Raw genomic sequence first — 19,030 nt, forward strand, 5'->3', positions numbered from 1 at the left:
TCACACAATTTGCAATAATATAATTACTTTGTAATTTCGTAAGTTAGATAAAGGTTCAAGAGAATAAAAAATATATACTAATAATAAAATAATAAAAACAAAACATCTGCTATTATCACACAATTTGCAATAATATAATAATAGTATTACAATTATACCAATAATAACTGACTGTACATTAACCCTTAATACAGTGAGGAAAAAAAGTATTTGAACTATTATCTATGAACTATTATCTAAATAAGTATAAACTATTTTCTAGGTTGGGAAATCCTCCTGGTGAGAGCATAAGTAACACTCGTCAGATGTTCAACAAGTATGTACTACGGAACACATCACGCTATAAACAGAAATTAAAAATAGCCTGTTATGGCTGTATTGTAATGGTAAAGTTACAGTATTGATTGTCATTTGCTGTGTTCAGGGCGGTGTGTACGGTGTTCAGCACATGGCTGAGTGACTATCCTGAGGATTTCCGCTCTCTGAGCGATCCCTCCTGTCTGCTGCGGATTGCCCCGCTGCTTCCAATGGACACCTCAGGGGCAGAAATCAAAGGCCGACTGCTGAGGATCGCAGAGGAGCTGAGTGAGAAAACACTGCTGTCTGGCTCGCTCTCAGGTCAGGATATTTGTCTCTTTGACACAGGCAATCCGTCACAGTTTTTTTTTTGTGTGTGCGTGTGTTTGTGACTGACAGTGCAGGTTATCGTGTCACTCGCAGCATCACAAGCTTGCCAGTCTCTCTGTAAAAGCCACCTGTTGCCACCTGTCACAAGAATAGGGATTTTGTACCTCATATTTTCATTTTGGTGACAGGAATGTATTACTACATGAAGTTCTGAAGTTTTTGAAATGAGGGGGAATAAATGCTAAATTGATATTTATTAAATATTTGTCACTTTTTTTACTTAACTGTTTTTATTAATAAACACATTTACCTCTTAGCAAGCATTAATTTTGAACTCTGACTGCAGGTTAAACAAACAAAGCAGTACTTATTGTCCAATTCGTCATATTAATTTCATACTGTATTGATATTCTACAGATCCTACCAAAGGTGTGACATCTCCTCCTGATCCCTCAGAGTTTGATGCCACCAGCATCCTGGGGTTTCCATCCAGTGTGATCGCAGAACAGCTGACCAGGATTGAGACAGTGAGTCTGATCATACAACTCACGAACGTTACCTTTACATCTGTGGAAAAGACCAGTGATTAGTTATTAAATAATTTAAAGTAAAACAGCTAAGCCCACTTTTTAAGGGCTTTGATCATCTTAGACCTGTCTGTAATATCCTTAAATGAAATCCTTTTGTTTTTCCTTAAGGATCTATTTCTGAAGCTGGTGCCCTATCACTGTCTGGGGTCACTATGGTCTCAGAGAGATAAGAAGGGACAGGAAGGAGCATGCTGGTCGGTCAGAGCCACTATCAAGCAGTTCAATCGCTTAACTAATGCCGTCACAGCCTCGTCCTTGTGGAACACGGGTTTGAAAAGCCAACAGAGGGCAAGGCTGCTGGAGAAATGGATCAGTGTTGCAGAAGTCAGAGCAGTTTAACTGTAAACTCAGACACAGACACATATGATGTCATCAGCCAGGATAAATGATTCACTTGAGTTCATGTTTTTTTCCCAAACAGGCCTGCAGAACCAGGAAAAACTTCTCCTCACTGTACGCCATTCTATCAGCACTGCAGAGTAACCCAATCCACAGACTGAGAAAGACCTGGCAGGAGACAGACAGGTATGCGTTTAATCGATATAATTTAAGTCAACATTTATTATGCATAACAACTTGCCCCCTAGATTTTCTACCCATATGGCATAATAAATACTATATATAGGATTTAATTCAATTAACAAAACTATATATTATATTATATTATATATATATATATATATATATATATATATATTTATATATATATATATATATATATATATATAATATAATATATATAATATAATATATATATATATATATATATATATATATATATATACACAGTAGGGGAAATAAGTATTTGAAGTATTTGAACTATCAGCTAGAATTCTGACCTTCAAAGACCTGTTAGTCTGCCTTTAAAATGTCCAACTCCACTCCATTTATTAGCCTAAATTAGATGCACCTGTTTGAGGTTTTTAGCTGCATAAAGACACCTCTCCTCCCCATACAATCAGTAAGAATCAAACTAACTAACATGGCCAAAACCAAAGAGCTGTCCAAAGACACTAGAGACAAAATTGTATTAAGGAGAGGATGACCGGGGGCCATGTTGGGGAACAACCTCCTTCCCTCAGTTAGTTTATTGAAGATGGGTCGAGACTGGGTCTTCCAACATGACAATGGCCCGAAGCACAGCCAGGATAACCAAGCAGTGGCTCTGTAAGAAGCATATCAAGGTTCTGGCATGGCCTAGCCAGTCTCCAGACCTAAACCCAATAGAGAATCTTTAGAGGGAGCTCAAGCTCCGTGTTTCTCAGCAACAGGCCAGAAACCTGACTGATCTAGAGAAGATCTGTGTGGAGGAGTGGGTCAAAATCCCTCCTGCAGTGTGTGCAAACCTGGTGAAAAACTACAGGAAACGTTTGACCTCTGTAATTACAAACAAAGGCTACTGTACCAAATATTAACTTTGATTTTCTCAAGTGTTCAAACACTTATTTGCAGCTGTGTCATACAAATAAATAGTTTTAAAAAAATTATACATTGTGATTTCTGGATTTTTTATTTAGATTATGTCTCTCACAGTGGAAATGCAGCTACAATGACAATTTCAGACGCCTTTATGATTTTTATGTGGGAAAGCTTGCAAAATAGCAGGATTTTCAAATACTTATTTTCCTCACTGTATATATATGGTTTTGTTTATTAAATTAGATCCTATAGTGTATAAAGGTTTAGTTTATAAAATTTGATGCATTAAAATAACATTTTGCATTTACCCTAAATGTATTTTGATATTGTAAAATTGTAAATGTATTCTCTTGCCTCTATTTACATTTTAACAGGATACTTCACTGCTTTTTCATATAAAATTATGTTTTTCCCTTAACTAAAACGAGTTGATGCATACCTCTCTCGTCTCAGTGCGTGCACTTAATCTCTCTGACGCGCGGTGAGGATCTGATAGCATTTAGCTTAGCCCACTAAGCCCAGTTCATTCACTATGGTACCAAACAGAGATCAAGTTAGAAGCAAACACAACACCTCCACGTTTTCTCTATTTAAATACAGTTACACGAATAGTTGAACGATCAAGTATGGTATGACGGAATAGCACTTCTGAGAGTACTTCGACTTTATTTCGTGCAGTAAAAAGTCACACCTGAAAAATCCTCCCTCACATCTCCCCCATCTCTGTCAGTAGGGGGGAGGGGGAGATGTGAGGGAGGATTTAGATAGGGAAAACGTACTTAAATACGTTGTTTGGTCGCTTCTAACTTAATCTTTGTTTGGTACCATAGTGAATGAACTGGGCTTAGAGGGCTAAGCTAAATGCTATCAGATCATCACCGCGTGTCAGAGAGATTAAGTGCACGCACTGAGACGAGAGAGGTATGTATCAACTCGTTTTAATTAAGGGAATAATAGTTTAATATGAAAAAGCGGTGAAGTATCCCTTTAAAATTGATTTTGGCATTTGAAGATTTAAGCAAAATAGATTTTCAATTTGAAAATATGCGTATTTTAAACATAATTGGTAAAAAAAAATTGGCTGTGTTGAATTGTAAGTACATTACAATTAACACATGTTTTGCTTGTTTTTACAACTTATTTTCCAGGGTAACATTTTAGTTGTATTTAATCTGGAATATTCCTTTATTCAGTAAAGTCGTGTTAACAGTTATAATTTTAATTTGCATTGAAACACAACATGATTTTCTACCCATATGGCGTTTTTTTTTTTTTTATGTTTAAATTAAATTTAAAATATAATTTATTTTTTTAGGTGCATAGGATAACAAGTGCATGTTTTCTTGTTTTAACAAATTATTTTCTATGGTAAAACATTTTTTTGTATTTAATCTGGAATATTCCTTTAATTCATTCATAAAGTCATGTTTACAGTTATAATTCTCGTTTGCATTGAAACAAAAGACATGAGAATGTTGCTTACATTTTAATAACCTAAAGTCTGTTCCTTTACACTGACAGAGAAGCTGTGAAGAGATACGAGGAACTTTCTGACATCTTCTCAGAGAAAGACAACTACTCCCAGAGCCGCGAGCTACTCAAAGAGGTCATTCACACTACAACACAAAGCAGCCAATTCTAACTACATTCTCCCTAATGTTATTAGAGAGCATGGCGATGCATTGATGGGGAAATATCAGGCCAATCAATGATCTGTGCTTCATCGCCGTAGAGAACTGCATCAATTTAGCATGGTCTGAATGGAGGAACTGATGGCATGAATAGAACAATAATCTCAAATCTTGTGTAATTCAACAATAACTGAAAGTGACATGTTAAGTATGTAATTGCCAGGTATGGTAATTTGTTCTCTGCATTTACCTCATCCCTAATGAGTGTGGGTTAGTGGATAACCCACACACATTAGGAGTAGAGAGCAGTGAACACACACACACACACACACACTGCAAATCGTGGACACACACCCAGAGAAGTGGGCAGCCATTTTTGCTGTGGCGCCCGGGAAGCGAATGGGAGTGCACCGGTACTTAGAATCAAACCTGCAAACTTCAGGTTACCAGTCTGACTCTCTAACCATTAGGCCATGACTGCTCCATTAAACTGCCTGAGAGACATTTTGCACACAAAAAAAACACTGAAATAGTTCAATTCAATTATGTATGCCTCCATAACACAACACTTACAAGTTTCACTTTATTATTCTACAGGAGGGAACTTCCAAATTTGCAAACCATGACACTAAAATGAACAACAGGAGATTTACAGGGGTAAGCATCGTTAAATACAAAACATACATACATACATACACAAACATTTTGGGATAAGTAACTTTTTTGAATTTTTTTTATACATTTATACAGCAAGGATGCATTAAATTGATCAAAAGTGACTTTAAAGACATTTATAAATGTTATACATCATATACATTTGGCTCCTTTTTATATATTTATATATTTTATATTACTTTTTTTAATCTGTATTTCTGATCAAATGCATGCAGCCTTGAGCATAAGAGAAGAGACTTCTTTCAAAAACGTTAAAAAAACATAAACTTTGGTAGTATATATATATATAAAATGCAAACTACGCATAAAGGTGCCCTAGAATGATTTGAAACAATATTTTAAATTGTTCTCTGATATCTAAATAGAGGGTATGTGGCTTATTTAAGGTCAGAAATTATCATTTTTACAAGTTTTACAGGTCCATTTAAAACTAGAAATCGACCCTAGGATGAAATGCTCTGTTTTGGCCTTATTTGGAAGGGTTGTGAATATTAATGCGGAGTTCTGCTCTGATTGGCTGTTTCACTGCACTGCTGCTCAATGACAGCTAAAACCTCTATACCATCCATCATGAAAATGATTTTAGAATGATAGCTTCTTAACTTTGAATCACGAACTGAACTGTGTAGCGTGTAAATATGTTGCTTGAACAGTAACGTTACAGTTTGACAGTAGAGTAATGATTTAAAAGTTGATTTATTTAATAATGTAGAAGTCACTCAAAATAGTCAGTGTCATGTTTACTACTCATCTGCTGCAAAATAATCATACTTCAGTTCTCAAAAATGTATATTTATTTAACAAATTGACTATCGTTTCAACTTTAGCTACAAGAATCGAGTGAGCGATCTGTAAGCAACTAAACAGTAGTAGTGAATGTAGTTAGCTTCTGTGTTGATCAAATTTAGGCTAGTTTAGATTTTAATCCATCAAAAGGGATCGACATACTTATCTACTGTTGTATTTTATGACAACACTGGCAGGAAATAATATTAACCTTTGTCATTTGAAAAACTGTTATGTGTGCTACTTGGAGTTTCCAATTGTACTAGCATCTTGAGTTAGATCTAGACAACACAGGGGATATTATCGTAATGTTGTCTTACTAAGAAACTTTCAATTTAATCAGAAAAGGGTTTGACAGTCAAGAAGTGGATCAAATCATTACTTACTTTTTACAGGAATATGGTTGGAATCGGCCCTTTCTTCAGTTTTAGACGCAGAGCGAATCCTGTTTGATATTGTCCCAGGTTAGAAAAACTCTCCGTGGTGAAATGGGCCGAGCACACAAACAACTTTGAATTAAATTGTTGTGGTATCCGACTGTAAATAAACATCAACCATTACTGTTGACTTTTTTATCTGTGGGAAGGGTATTAAAAGTCCTCACATCCCCTGCATAGCCTGGATCATAACATTTATTTCCATGATCTGCCATTATCGCTATCCTCGTGTGACGCTTATTTACCTGCTGAACTCCTGATGATTCGGCTGCGCAGTTCCCCCTGACAATGAACATTGCCTGGCATAAAAATGTTGGGGCGTACATATTAAAGATCCCAGCGATTGCGTCAAAGTTGGCATTATGTTGATGATAATTGTGTTTGAGACTCACTGTATGTGATGTCCATGTACTGAACTCTTGTTATTTAACTATGGCAAGGTTAATTAAATTTTTCAGTCTAGTGCACCTTTAATATTATCACCTGTAATATACTTTTCATAATCTTTGACGTATACTGAAACAAGGCCGATCTTGAATGCTGCATTTGTTTTGCAGTCGTGCGCTCAGGGCACCGTGCCTTACCTGGGCATCTTCCTCAGAGATCTCACCATGCTGGACACTGCAGTCAAAGACAGATTGGAGGTGATGTATATTTTTCAGCCTGCTATGAAACACAATTAACAGAAAAAAAACAGTATCAGTATCATCAGCACATCCAGCTATGAGGTATAAAAATAGCAGTGGTTTTGCAATGTTTGTCTGACATTGAGATGTGTCAAAACTAAAAGTCAGCGTTGCATTAGCCAAAGCAGGTCATAATGTGAACCAAATTTGACTGTCTCTTACAGAATGGATTCATTAACTTTGATAAAAGACGACGGGTGAGTTTATGGACATTATATATTTGATTGTCATTCATTTGCGGTTTAAGTTAAAAAGCTATTAACATCACATTCTCTTGATCTTAGGAATTTGAAGTCATTGCTCAAATTCGCCTCCTTCAGTCCTCGTGTAAAAACAGCATTTTTAGAACGGATGAGACGTTTGTTCAGTGGTATCACAGTGTACCCTCTCTACGTGAAGAGGAAAGGTCAGCGATACTTCTGTAACTCTACGCTGAATATCTCAGATACACACTGATTGGCTATATGATAAGTTGCCCATTCTGTTTTTTTTAAATAGCTACAAGCTGTCCAATCAGATTGAAGCACCGGGTGAGCCGAGTCCTGGGCGTGGCCTGAACCCTACAGTGATCATCACACAATGTCCAGAGTAAGAACATCATATTCAGTCAACAAATGTCCACAACGACACAGAATGCTACTATAAAGCCCAAAATAAGTGTTTTCAAATGAAATGTAAATCAAATGAAAAGTGTGCTGTAGTAATAAGATTATATATATATATATATATATATATATATATATATATATAATATGAGGAAAATGAGTATTTGAAAATCCTGCTATTTTGCAAGTTCTCCCACTTGGAAATTATAGAGGCGTCTGAAATTGTAATTGTAGCTGCATGTCCACTGTGAGAGACATAATCATAAATCCAGAAATTCATCATGTATGAATGAAAATCAAAGTTAATATTTGGTACAGTAGCCTTTGTTTGCAATTACAGAGGTCAAACTTTTCCTGTAGTTTTTCACCAGGTTTGCACACACTGCAGGTGGGATTTTGGCCCACTCCTCCACACAGATCTTCTCTAGATCAGTCAGGTTTCTGGCCTGTTGCTGAGAAACACAGAGTTTGAGCTCCCTCTAAAGATTCTCTATTGGGTTTAGGTCTGGAGACTGGCTAGGCCACGCCAGAAACTTGATATGCTTCTTACAGAGCCACTGCTTGGTTATCCTGGCTGTGCTTCCGGTCATTGTCATGTTGGAAGATCCAGTCTCGACCCATCTTCAATGCTCTAACTGAGGGAAGAAGGTTGTTCCCCAAAATTTCGCAATACATGGCCCCAGGCATCCTCTCCTTAATACAGTGCAGTCTCTCTGTCCCATGTGTAGAAAAACACCCCCAAAGCATGATGCTACCACCCCCATGCTTCACAGTAGGGATGGTGTTCTTGGGATGGTACTCATCATTCTTCTTCCTCCAAACACGTTTAGTGTAATTATGACCAAAAAGGTCTATTTTGGTCTCATCTGACCACATGACTTTCTCCCATGACTCCTCTGGATCATCCAAATGGTCATTAGCAAGCTTAAGATGGGCCTGGACATGTTCTAGTTTAAGCAGGGGAACCTTCCGTGCCATGCATGATTTCAAACCATGACGTCTTATATTACCAACTGTAAACTTGGAAACGGTGGTCCCAGCTCTTTTCAGGTCATTGACCAGCTCCTCCCGTGTAGTTCTGGGCTGATGTCTCACCTTTCATAGGATCATTGAGACCCCATGAGGTGAGATCTTGCATGGAGCCCCAGTCAGAGGGAGATTGACAGTCATGTTTAGCTTCTTCCATTTTCTTATGATTGCTCCAACAGTGGACCTTTTTTTCACCAAGTTGCTTGGCAATTTCCCCATAGCCCTTTCCAGCCTTGTGGAGGTGTACAATTTTGTCTCTAGTGTCTTTGGACAGATCTTTGGTCTTGGCCATGTTAGTTAGTTTGATTCTTACTGATTGTATGGGGAGGACAGGTGTCTTTATGCAGCTAACAACCTCAAACAGGTGCATCTAATTTAGGATAATAAATGGAGTGGAGGTGGATAATTTAAAGGCAGACTAACAGGTCTTTGAGGGTCAGAATTCTAGCTGATAGACAGGTGTTCAAATACTTATTTGCAGCTGTATCATACAAATAAATAGTTAAAAATCATATATTGTGATTTTGATGTCACTTATGATGATAATTTCAGACCCCTCCGTGATTTCCAAGTTGGAGAACTTGCAAAATAGCATGGAGTTCAAATACTTATTTTCCCTCACTCCGATCAGGCATAACATTATGACCTGTGAAGTGAATAACACAGATTCTCTCCATCACGGCACCTGTTAATGTGTGGGATATATTAGGCAGCAAGTGAACATTTTGTCCTCAAAGTTGATGTGTTAGAAGCAGGAAAAATGGGCAAGCGTAAGGATTTGAGCGAGTTTGACAAGGGCCAAATTGTGATGGCTAGACGACTGGGTCAGAGTATCTCCAAAACTGCAGCTCTTGTGGGGTGTTCCCGGTCTGCAGTGGTCAGTATCTATCAAAAGTGGTCCAAGAAAGGAACAATGAAGAATCGGTGACAGGGTCATGGGTGGTTCTGATAGAGAGGTGTCAGAATACACAGTGCATCACAGTTTTTTGAGTATGGGGCTGCATAGCTGCAGACCAGTCAGGGTGCCCATGCTGACCCCTGTCCACCGCCAAAAGCGCCAACAATGGGCACGTGAGCATCACAACTGGACCACAGAGCAATGGAAGAAGGTGGCCTGGTCTGTTGAATCACGTTTTCTTTGACATCCTATGGATGGCTGGGTGTGTGTTCATCACTTACCTGGGGAACACATGGCACCAGGATGCACTATGAGAAGAAGGCAAGCCGGCAGAGGCAGTGTGATGCTTTGGGCAATATTCTGCTGGGAAACGTTGGGTCCTGCCTTCCATGTGGATGTTACTTTGACACGTACCACCCACCCAAGCATTGTTGTAGACCATGTACACTCTTTCATGGAAACGGTATTCCCTGGTGGCTGTGGCCTCTTTCAGCAGGATAATGCGCCCTGACACAAAGCAAAAATTGTTCAGGAATGGTTTATATACACGCATATATTAAATAAACAAAATTTTGTGTGTTAGATGCGATTAATTGCGATTATTCAATTTAACAGAACTATTATATATATATATATATATATATATATATATATATATATATATATATATATATATATATATATATATATATTTATTTATTTATTTATTTATTATTACACACATATACACGCACACATTTTGAGATCTGCATCTTGAGATTAGCATCTGTTAGCTTCTTACGTGTCACTTTCTTAAGTGACAAATGCATTTCCACCAACAGCAGTTTGTTTGGCCATATATACATTGCCAAAGAAATGTATATGACTATACACTGTTAATGGTAGTTGCATATTATTATTTGCATTCAGAATTGTTTGGTTTATTTCCTCTGCTGAACATCTACGCAACAAATTTGTTTAGGTACTTTTTAGAAAACACAACCATATAGTATCATAGGTATTTCTCTTATTTTGCTAAATCAATTCTGGGCTAATTTTTTTCTTTATAACTGTTCAATTCACAATCTTCCTGTTGGCTGTTCTGAGGATCAAGCTCAGTCCCTGACATGCACACACAGATGTTTCTTTCATGAGCTCTTAAGCACCGTGAGGCTGCTAGAGTCGAATGAAATGGAGTTTTAAAGCAGGACAAAGACACACTTATCGTCTGCAGTTAGCGTGTGACTTCAAAGCCACTGCTGATTTTGAGTTTTGTATTTATACTCCAGGTTACAGTCTATTCAGAAAGATTCAATGTCATAAGCAGCACATGGCAAGCCTCCCGACAGAATACAGTCTGTGACAAGATCGTTCTGTTCTCCCGTTACAGTTCTCTCTCAACCGTGGCAAATACAACAATGGATGCTGATGGCATGTTTGACTTCCCGTCTCCTGTCAATCACCTGCTCTCTAAGCTTTGCAAGGTAAGGGCGAATAAAGAGCTTTATTTTGATTACTTTGCAGTAATGGGTCTTTAAAAGCCCGGCTTCCAACGTGTTATCAGCAACTTTGAGATATTTATTATTTGAGAGCCCACAGAGGCTCTTTATAGCATTTTCAAATTGCTTTTTTAAATGGATCCAGGACAAAGTTTTATTCTGTGGACTTTACATGATTGTTCTCAAACTACCAGACAAAAGGTTAGACACATTTGACTGAATTTGTATTTCTCATGATCCAAAAATATTTTTATCTAAATGCTTTGATGAATTTTTGTATTTGTTTCCTTAATAAACAAAACAAGCTTTCCTTAGTGTTGTTTCATAGATTTAATATATTTTATTTTATTATTCTAAAATGAGGAAACTATTATTGATAAATAATCAGACTTTTTGACTGGTAGTATAAAACATGGTTCTTTTTTATTTTGATCTTAAACTCACCTTTTAAGAACAAAGTTCTAGCTTTTAACATCACAAATAGTTCACCTAATAATACAAATTCTGTCATCATCATGAGCGCAGCTCCAAACCCGTAAGCCTTTCTTTCTTCTATGGAACATGAAAATAGATGTTTAGCAGAATGTTAAGCTGAGTTTTATGAATATGTGCGCACATATGATACTTATTAACAAATTACAGCAAAAAAAAGTGAGTGAGCAAATGATGATATCATTTTTCTTTTTAGGTGAACTATTCCTAAAAATATTGTCATAATTTGTATTAACTATTTCAGCATGTGAAATCCCCATCCGTTTCCTGTCTGGATGTTGATTCGTCACCACCATCTAATGATGCCACGCCCTCTGTCCTGACCACACCCACTACAGCTGTCAAATCGCATCGGCGGTCTGTCTCCTGTGGCAACAACCCCACAAATAATAAAAAAGAGGCGGGGCCAGAGATCAGAATCGTCAGGATACGGATGGATTTACATGACGGCAACTTATACAGAAGCATTCTGGTAGTCTAACAAAGTCAAATGAAAGTGAAAATATTTTTTTAAAAAAAGCACTGTTCCCATACTTTTGGGCTTTGAAACTGCTGTATTTCACAGCAGCATCCCAGTGTTACATCAGACTATTTCATGTCAGCTCCTGTTTAATATGGATGTTGTCGCTCTTTATTCTAATGTATACTTTCTTTTCTGTGCTGCCTTAGGTCACTAGTAATGATAAAACACCCACTGTAATCAGTTCTGCATTAGAGAAGCACAACCAGAATGCTCAAGAAGCCTCCAAATACGAGCTGATCCAACTGCTGCCGGAGGGGAAAGGTGATGTCACATTTTTTGTCTCATACAGTGCTGTTTATTTTTTTTTAATCACATTCTAAAATGAGAAAACATTATTCTGGGCATAATGATTTGACATAGTGATATAATTAAATTATGAATAAATAAATAAAAAACAGGAAGCTGTCAATCAAATTATATATTTCATTTAAATATAAATTAATATATAGGCTACACTACACTACATAAATTTGGGGTCAGTAAATAATAATAAAAAAAAAGATATTAATACACTGTAAAAAATCTTGGTTGATTTTTGTTGGTTTAACTTAAAAAAGTAAGTAACCTGGTTGCCTTAAAATTTTGAGTTTATTGAAATTAAAAATTTGAGTTGATAGTTTAATAAATAGAAACTCAAAATATTATTGTATCTGAACCACATAAAAAATGTGATAAATTATGAAAATAGCACTATTTGGCATGTTTCACTGCGTCATCAGAAATAAAACACACACAATTACCCAATATGCTTACAAAATCTTTTAATAATATTTTAATAAAGGTTGTCGAATCTCAAAAAATGTTCCTTGTATTAACTCAAATTTTAATTTCAATGAACTCAAAATTAAGGCAACCAGGTAACTTTTTTTCTAAATAATTGTTTACAGTGTACTTTTTTTCAAAAGGACACATTAAATCCTGCTTCTAAGACATTTATTGTCTAAAACTATTTATATATCATATAAATGAATGGGGAAAATCATGTTTTCACAAGAATATTAAGTAATAATAATAATGTCTTGAGCCGCAATTTAGCATATTAGAATGATTTCTGAAGGATCATGTGACACTGAAGACTGGAGTAATGATGCTGAAAATTTCATCACAGGAATAAATTACAGTTTAAAATATAATAGAAAAAAGTTATTTTAAATTGTAATAATAATAATTCACACTTTAACTATAACTATACACTTAACTGTTTTATGGTAGTTTACTCAAATAAATGCAGCCTCTCTGTGTATAAGATTTCTTTCAAAAATATTTTTAAAAATATTACTGACCACACACTTTTGAAATAGTGTGTGTGTGTATGTGTATATATGTGTGTGTGTGTGTGTGTGTGTGTGTGTGTGTGTGTGTTAATCGATTGACAGCCCTAGTAAAAATATATTTAAAAAACAAGATTTTAAAGAAATTACTTAAACTGATTAAGAAAAATTTATCATTTAGATTTTATGGTAGTCTAAGTATTTCTTTGTCTGTCATTTCTTCCTCCACAGAGCTAATAATACCTCCCACAGGAAACGTCTTCTATGCCATGTCTTCAGCGAGTGTGGACTTCCTGTTAAGGAGAAGAGGAGGAAATACACCAACAGGGTCTCCTTCTCTTGGTAACGAAACCAGCGCAACCTTCCCACGAATCAAAGCCAAGGGCAGAAGACTAGTCCGGACACTATTTTAACAGAAAAACAGGATATTCATGTCCAAGTACTTTCAAAAGAAAAGACAAATTTCATTCAGCGCTCTGTGACGTAACTGTGTAGAATTGACTCAAAAAGCATTTTCTTGCGTCCTAATATTAGTAATTTGAGTGAAAGCTTGGTTGAAATGGCTCTAAAATATTAGTTACTGCTTAACATTGCACTATTTTTGCATTTCATAAATCCATAATGAATTTCAAGACAGAATCTTGTACCTTTTGCTAATGCCAGCATTTTCAGCACTCCTTCCGTCTACCTCTAAAGCCCATTGGTTACAGTATAATAGTCCAGAAACTCCATTATTAATGAACATCAAACTGGGAGAGCAGTTAAAAGATCCCAACATAATAAGAAACACTTACAGAAGGTACTTACGCCTGTCTAAACATTTCAAAAACTGAGCTGTTCTGTGTGGGCAAAAAGCTACTGAAAAACACCCACCTACCTGAAGATGAGTCGCAAAAAACACTGCCGCTCTCCAATGGCCTCACCAAGTATGCAAACTGATCGTTGCTTACTGTGTGCTCTCTCTTTAAATATTTCAATATTTAATTATGAATTAATTATGTTAATATCAAGGCTCTGTTCCAAAACCTAGTTTGTGTAAAACCAAGGCAGCATACTAACTGAAATGGATCCTCATAATGACCATTTGCAACTGTTTACATTGGCAGCAACCCTTTACTCTGAGCAGACTTTACAGTTGATTTTAATACAGTTTTGTGTTAGCTTGTTCCTAAGCTAACAGCACAATCTAGTTACTACAGTTCAAATATTTTGATTTTTTGATGAAAGATTTTTTTTTTTTTTTTCGATCTTGGGTTTGGAAAAAATGGTCTTGGGGGCCGTTTAAACAACATTGTTTTCAGCTAAAATTTAATTTTTTTATGCGCTTTGGCCGCTCATTTACACAACGACGCCGTTTTGGGGTGTGAAAAGGCAAATGCAAATTTTGAAAACAGGTTTCAAAGTGCAAGTTTATGAAAACGATGCCATTTTCGTCTCTGTGGGAAAAAATCTTAATCTTCTCTTAATGAGTCATGCGTGTGTTTTGGGCGTAACATGCAATAAACCAATCGGAGTGTCATCTCCCATTCGCTTTAAAAGCCAGTTGCGCTCGCGCCATGGCCGAATATAGACACCCTCAACCTGACGAGTCAGTTGAATACATGTGTGTATTGCTATGATTGGTCAAATAATTGAATTCGTCATTACTGCAAATAGTTAATTCTGATACATGCATTGACTTTCCATTATGACATATTTATGACATTTATATTTATGTACGCAATAATAATGTTTTACATTTTTAATGTACAATGAAATTTTTCATATTTACATTTTTTTATGTTGCTGTGTGTCCCTGTGTGTAATAAGCAACATGTACATGTGTATATAGGCACGTCTTACTAACGCTTTCTTTAAATAACAAAAAAAAAATATATTTCACAAATATCATGCAATGCGCCAACAATGCGCCTGAACAGATCTCTTTTTCAGACCAGCACGTCTAAACAAATGGCTGCAAAAAACATGGCAAGTCGTTCCTGGCGCAGCATGGCGCCGGGTGTATGACAGGCCCGGTATGATTGTGTTTCATCGCCAACTACTGGCCTGGCATGAATAATACAGCATTTTTTGTTATTTTGGCAGATCCATTTTAACGGGGATCGTCTTAACAACGTTGTCTAATGTATGCAAAAAAAATGTATTAGTATATCCTTCTCGCGTACCCTTAGAAGGCGGCATAATTACGCAGCCTACATTTTTGAAACTGGCTTTGCGTGGGGAGCACCTATAATGCCTTGAAGTGCTGCCTTTGTAGGCAGCTCAAAAGGTTTTGGGACAGAGCCAATAGTGTGTTGAACTGCAGGTCTCCAGTTCTAGCTGTTCTATAAAACCAAATCGACTCCTTTAAAAAAATGCAACAAAGCTGTGCCTGTGACATTATTTTTGTACCGATAAATGCATAACGCTACTGTCATCAAGAATAGAAAAAACAAAACTTTGCTGTTTGTGCCCTGATGAACCTTGCCCTCTCAGACTCGTATGCTGTTGATGTCTCTGTGGGAACGGAGGCATGCGAGAGCTCGCAGTAAGGAAGAGGGGTCTCCATTTATTTTCAGCCTTTGGTTATGTTCGGAATAGCATACTACCATACTGTACTTACTATTGCTGCATATATTAAATGTCTGTATACCTTCTGCCGAATTAAACACAGTACAATATGATGACAGCAATGTACGATGCTCCTGTTTGAGAGCTTATCCTGGAAAAAAACTATTTCAATTACTCTTTCAACAAAATAAGTAGTATACAGCGAGTAAGTCGTAAGCTAGTATTCCTTTCCAATCGTAGCCTTTGTTTTTGGTCAGTTGTTTGTTAAGTGCCTTATTATCAGGTGCTCTTGTGTGAATGTTGTTTCGGTGTGTTGCGCAGTGAAAAGCATGTTTCAGCTTCAGTCCTGTACCGTCAGATCTGTATTCTGACACGTTTATGCACTACATACCTCCTATTCTTGTAATAAACTTTAATTTTGATACAACTGACCTCTTTCAGACCTGATTTATACATTCAAAGTGTCAATACATTTACATGTAAAAAATAATAATTATAAACTAGATTCAGCAGTTGCTTCAACAATACATTCATGATTACTGGATAAAGACTTACATTATTGTTAATAATAAATATAGCCGCAAGCAGCAATTAACAGGGGTTCAATCGCTTTAAGGCCTTTAAGCACATGCATAAAAATGTATTTTTCTTACCAAGCCTGTAACCATCTAGATCAGAGATAGAAGCGTCCATTTACAGCCAATACAGGTAATTTATATGGAAATATATGTATTTTTAAAAGCTTTTTAACTGTTATAACACAACTTATGGCCCGATTTTCATAAAAGTTTGTATGCTTTAGAATTATACGTTGCTTGGCTCACATAATTTCATGAAGTTCTATGTAAATCAGACGAAAAAGACTATTTTCAGCCATATCATGATTTGCCATATCATCGGCCGAAACATCTTTCCTCACACCTCCCCCTCACTCTCTCATTTCTGTCAATAGGGAGATGTGAGGGAAGATGTTTCGGCCGGGACTTTTTACTGCGCCGAGCCGAAGTACTCTCAGAAGTGCTATTCCGCCATACATTGTAGTTCTCCTTTTTAATCCGATTAGAAACACGCCTTGTTTTATTTTGTCACCATACTTGATCGTTCAACTACTCGTGTAACTGTATTTAAATAGGGGAAACGTGGAGGTGTTTGGTACTTCTAACTTGATCTCTGTTTGGTTCCATAGTGAATGAACTGGGCTTAGTGGGCTAAGATAAATGCTATCAGATCATCACCGCGCGTCAGAGAGATTAAGAGCACGCACTGAGACGAGAGAGGTATGCATCAACTCGTTTTAGTTAAGGGAATAACATAGTTGAATATGAAAAAGCGGTGGAGTATCCCTTTAATTAAATTGATGTCTGTGGGGTCAGAAAACTTTCAGATTTGATCAAAAACATCTTCATTTGTGTTCTGAAGATAAACAATAGTCTTACAAGTTTGGAATGACAAGAGGGTGAGTAATTAACGACTATTTTCATTTTTTGGGTGAACTATCCCTTCAACATTTTAAAGGGGGGGTGAAACACTCAGTTTCAGTCAATCTCATGTCAATCTTGAGTACCTATAGAGTAGTATTGCATCCTTCATATCTCCGAAAAGTCTTTAGTTTTATCATATTTATAAAAGAAATATGGGCTGTACCGAGTCTTTCCGGAAAAAAACGAGCGCCTGGAGGCGTATCGTGTGGGCGGAGCTAAAGAATGACAAGCGCGCAAAGCGGTGACGTCCTCAAGCGTGGAAAAACCCATGGCTATCTCAGCTAATACAGATAATGATCCAGAATCAAATCTGAGGGAGAAATAAATTGAACAGGAGAAACGGCAACATCAGGACGCCCGTCTCTCTGGTATGTAAGTTACTGTATTTAATGGCCTCTCCACATTTCTGTGTTTACTCGCAGTGTATGAGGACATGATTTGGTTTATGGACTATTGTATGCGACTAGACCTTAGAAGTAGCAAGCAAAACGGTTTTGCACGTCAGAATACTGTAACGTTATACAGAGAACAACAATGGAGTAACCGTTAGCGCATTTGAATGACGAAGCACGCGATCGTGTCGTTTACTGATGTTTACTCATGCGTCCGTAGCCAAAAGCAGAGACATTTGAAGCAGTTTAAAGGTGAACTATGTAGTATTTTTGCAGTAAAATATGCGGTGTTATATATTTTGTTCAGTTGAGTACCTACAATATCCCAGAAGTTTCCAACTATTTGTAAATTGTGAGAAAATTGCTATTTTAACAAAGGACCGGGACGTTTCAGCATTGCATTTGAGGGAGTCGTCTGTCAATTGCGTCATATCTGCGCTACCCTCGGTTTCGGCTTTTATTTCGCAGGAGCGCTTTACTCTTAGCAGTGTGAACAAGTGAACGCACGGAGTAAAGTCATAACATCGTTTTGAACACACTTAAATGTATCTAATATGATAAACAGAGTGGCATTACCTCAAAATCATAACCGGAAGAGCGGATCTGTGCAGGCGCCCGGCGAATGTGTCCCGTCCAGTCATAATAAAAGTCCCGGTATTCGCGAGGCGGGTATTTGTTTAACAATCGCTCCAGCAGCTGTGCTCAGGTCCATAACACTCGGTCCTGCTCTGCTTTAGACTATGGTAACGTTAATAACCGCATGCATGAACGTGATTTCTGCCCGAGTCCTATTTTCCACCGGCTGTGATGAGAAGACCATATCTCCCAAGATGCTGCGCTCACACTTTGCATCATCAAACTACAATTTGTTTTGAATAGGCGCCCTCCAGTGGACGAAAGCTGCATAGTGCACCTTTAAGTTAACTCACCGGCTGCTTCCAAAGCAGGACCGAAGCTTTATCGCTGGGACTGCTCTGTCAAAAACACACTTCTTTGGTATGATTTGGTAAAGTCCTGACAGCAGTGGCGTGTAAATCCATTTTGAGACGCAACTGAAATGATGTTGCGAAGCTTCCCGTCATTTCTGCGTTCAAATCGGTTCAAATGCAGCGCTGCCTTCCCGGAATGCTGTGCTGAAGCGTTGAAGTCGCTCGACGTCACCCATAGGAATAAAGAGAAGCGCAGCGCCACATAAGTGTTCACGGACGACTGGATCTGCATCTGAGAGACTGTTTACGGCGTGCTCTAGTCACGCGCGCGCGCACCCTACCGGGAGAAGAGCCCGTACGGCCCATACAAGGACCTTCCGCTCTTAACGTCAAGCAGACCCATACTCGAAAAAAACTCTCCGAAACTTGTGAGAAACCGGAAGGAGTATTTTTGACACAGAAATACTCTATCAAACGTCCAACATTAGTTTTTGAAACTTTGTCTATGTTTAGGATGGGAATCCAAGTCTT

General features: G+C 37.4%; 1 protein-coding gene across 3 annotated transcripts in view; it reads left to right on the top strand.

Annotated features, from left to right (window-relative positions):
- rgl2 (ral guanine nucleotide dissociation stimulator-like 2) overlaps positions 1-16,132 on the top strand; it is a 39,241-nt gene extending 23,109 nt beyond the window's left edge. For all 3 annotated transcript variants that reach the window (XM_067447987.1, XM_067447988.1, XM_067447989.1), the window contains 15 exons: positions 263-316; positions 425-618; positions 1,045-1,154; positions 1,326-1,541; positions 1,639-1,742; positions 4,158-4,242; positions 4,865-4,924; positions 6,723-6,809; positions 7,016-7,048; positions 7,136-7,257; positions 7,350-7,439; positions 10,753-10,846; positions 11,598-11,825; positions 12,023-12,137; positions 13,379-16,132. In XM_067447987.1, coding sequence (XP_067304088.1) covers positions 263-316; positions 425-618; positions 1,045-1,154; positions 1,326-1,541; positions 1,639-1,742; positions 4,158-4,242; positions 4,865-4,924; positions 6,723-6,809; positions 7,016-7,048; positions 7,136-7,257; positions 7,350-7,439; positions 10,753-10,846; positions 11,598-11,825; positions 12,023-12,137; positions 13,379-13,560 — 1,774 coding nt within the window. In that variant the 3' untranslated portion in view covers positions 13,561-16,132. The remainder of the gene's footprint in view (positions 1-262; positions 317-424; positions 619-1,044; positions 1,155-1,325; positions 1,542-1,638; positions 1,743-4,157; positions 4,243-4,864; positions 4,925-6,722; positions 6,810-7,015; positions 7,049-7,135; positions 7,258-7,349; positions 7,440-10,752; positions 10,847-11,597; positions 11,826-12,022; positions 12,138-13,378) is intronic.
- The last annotated feature ends 2,898 nt before the right edge of the window (positions 16,133-19,030 follow it).

Source organism: Pseudorasbora parva, chromosome 7 (assembly GCF_024679245.1).
Source record: "Pseudorasbora parva isolate DD20220531a chromosome 7, ASM2467924v1, whole genome shotgun sequence".
Classification (NCBI taxonomy): domain Eukaryota; kingdom Metazoa; phylum Chordata; class Actinopteri; order Cypriniformes; family Gobionidae; genus Pseudorasbora; species Pseudorasbora parva.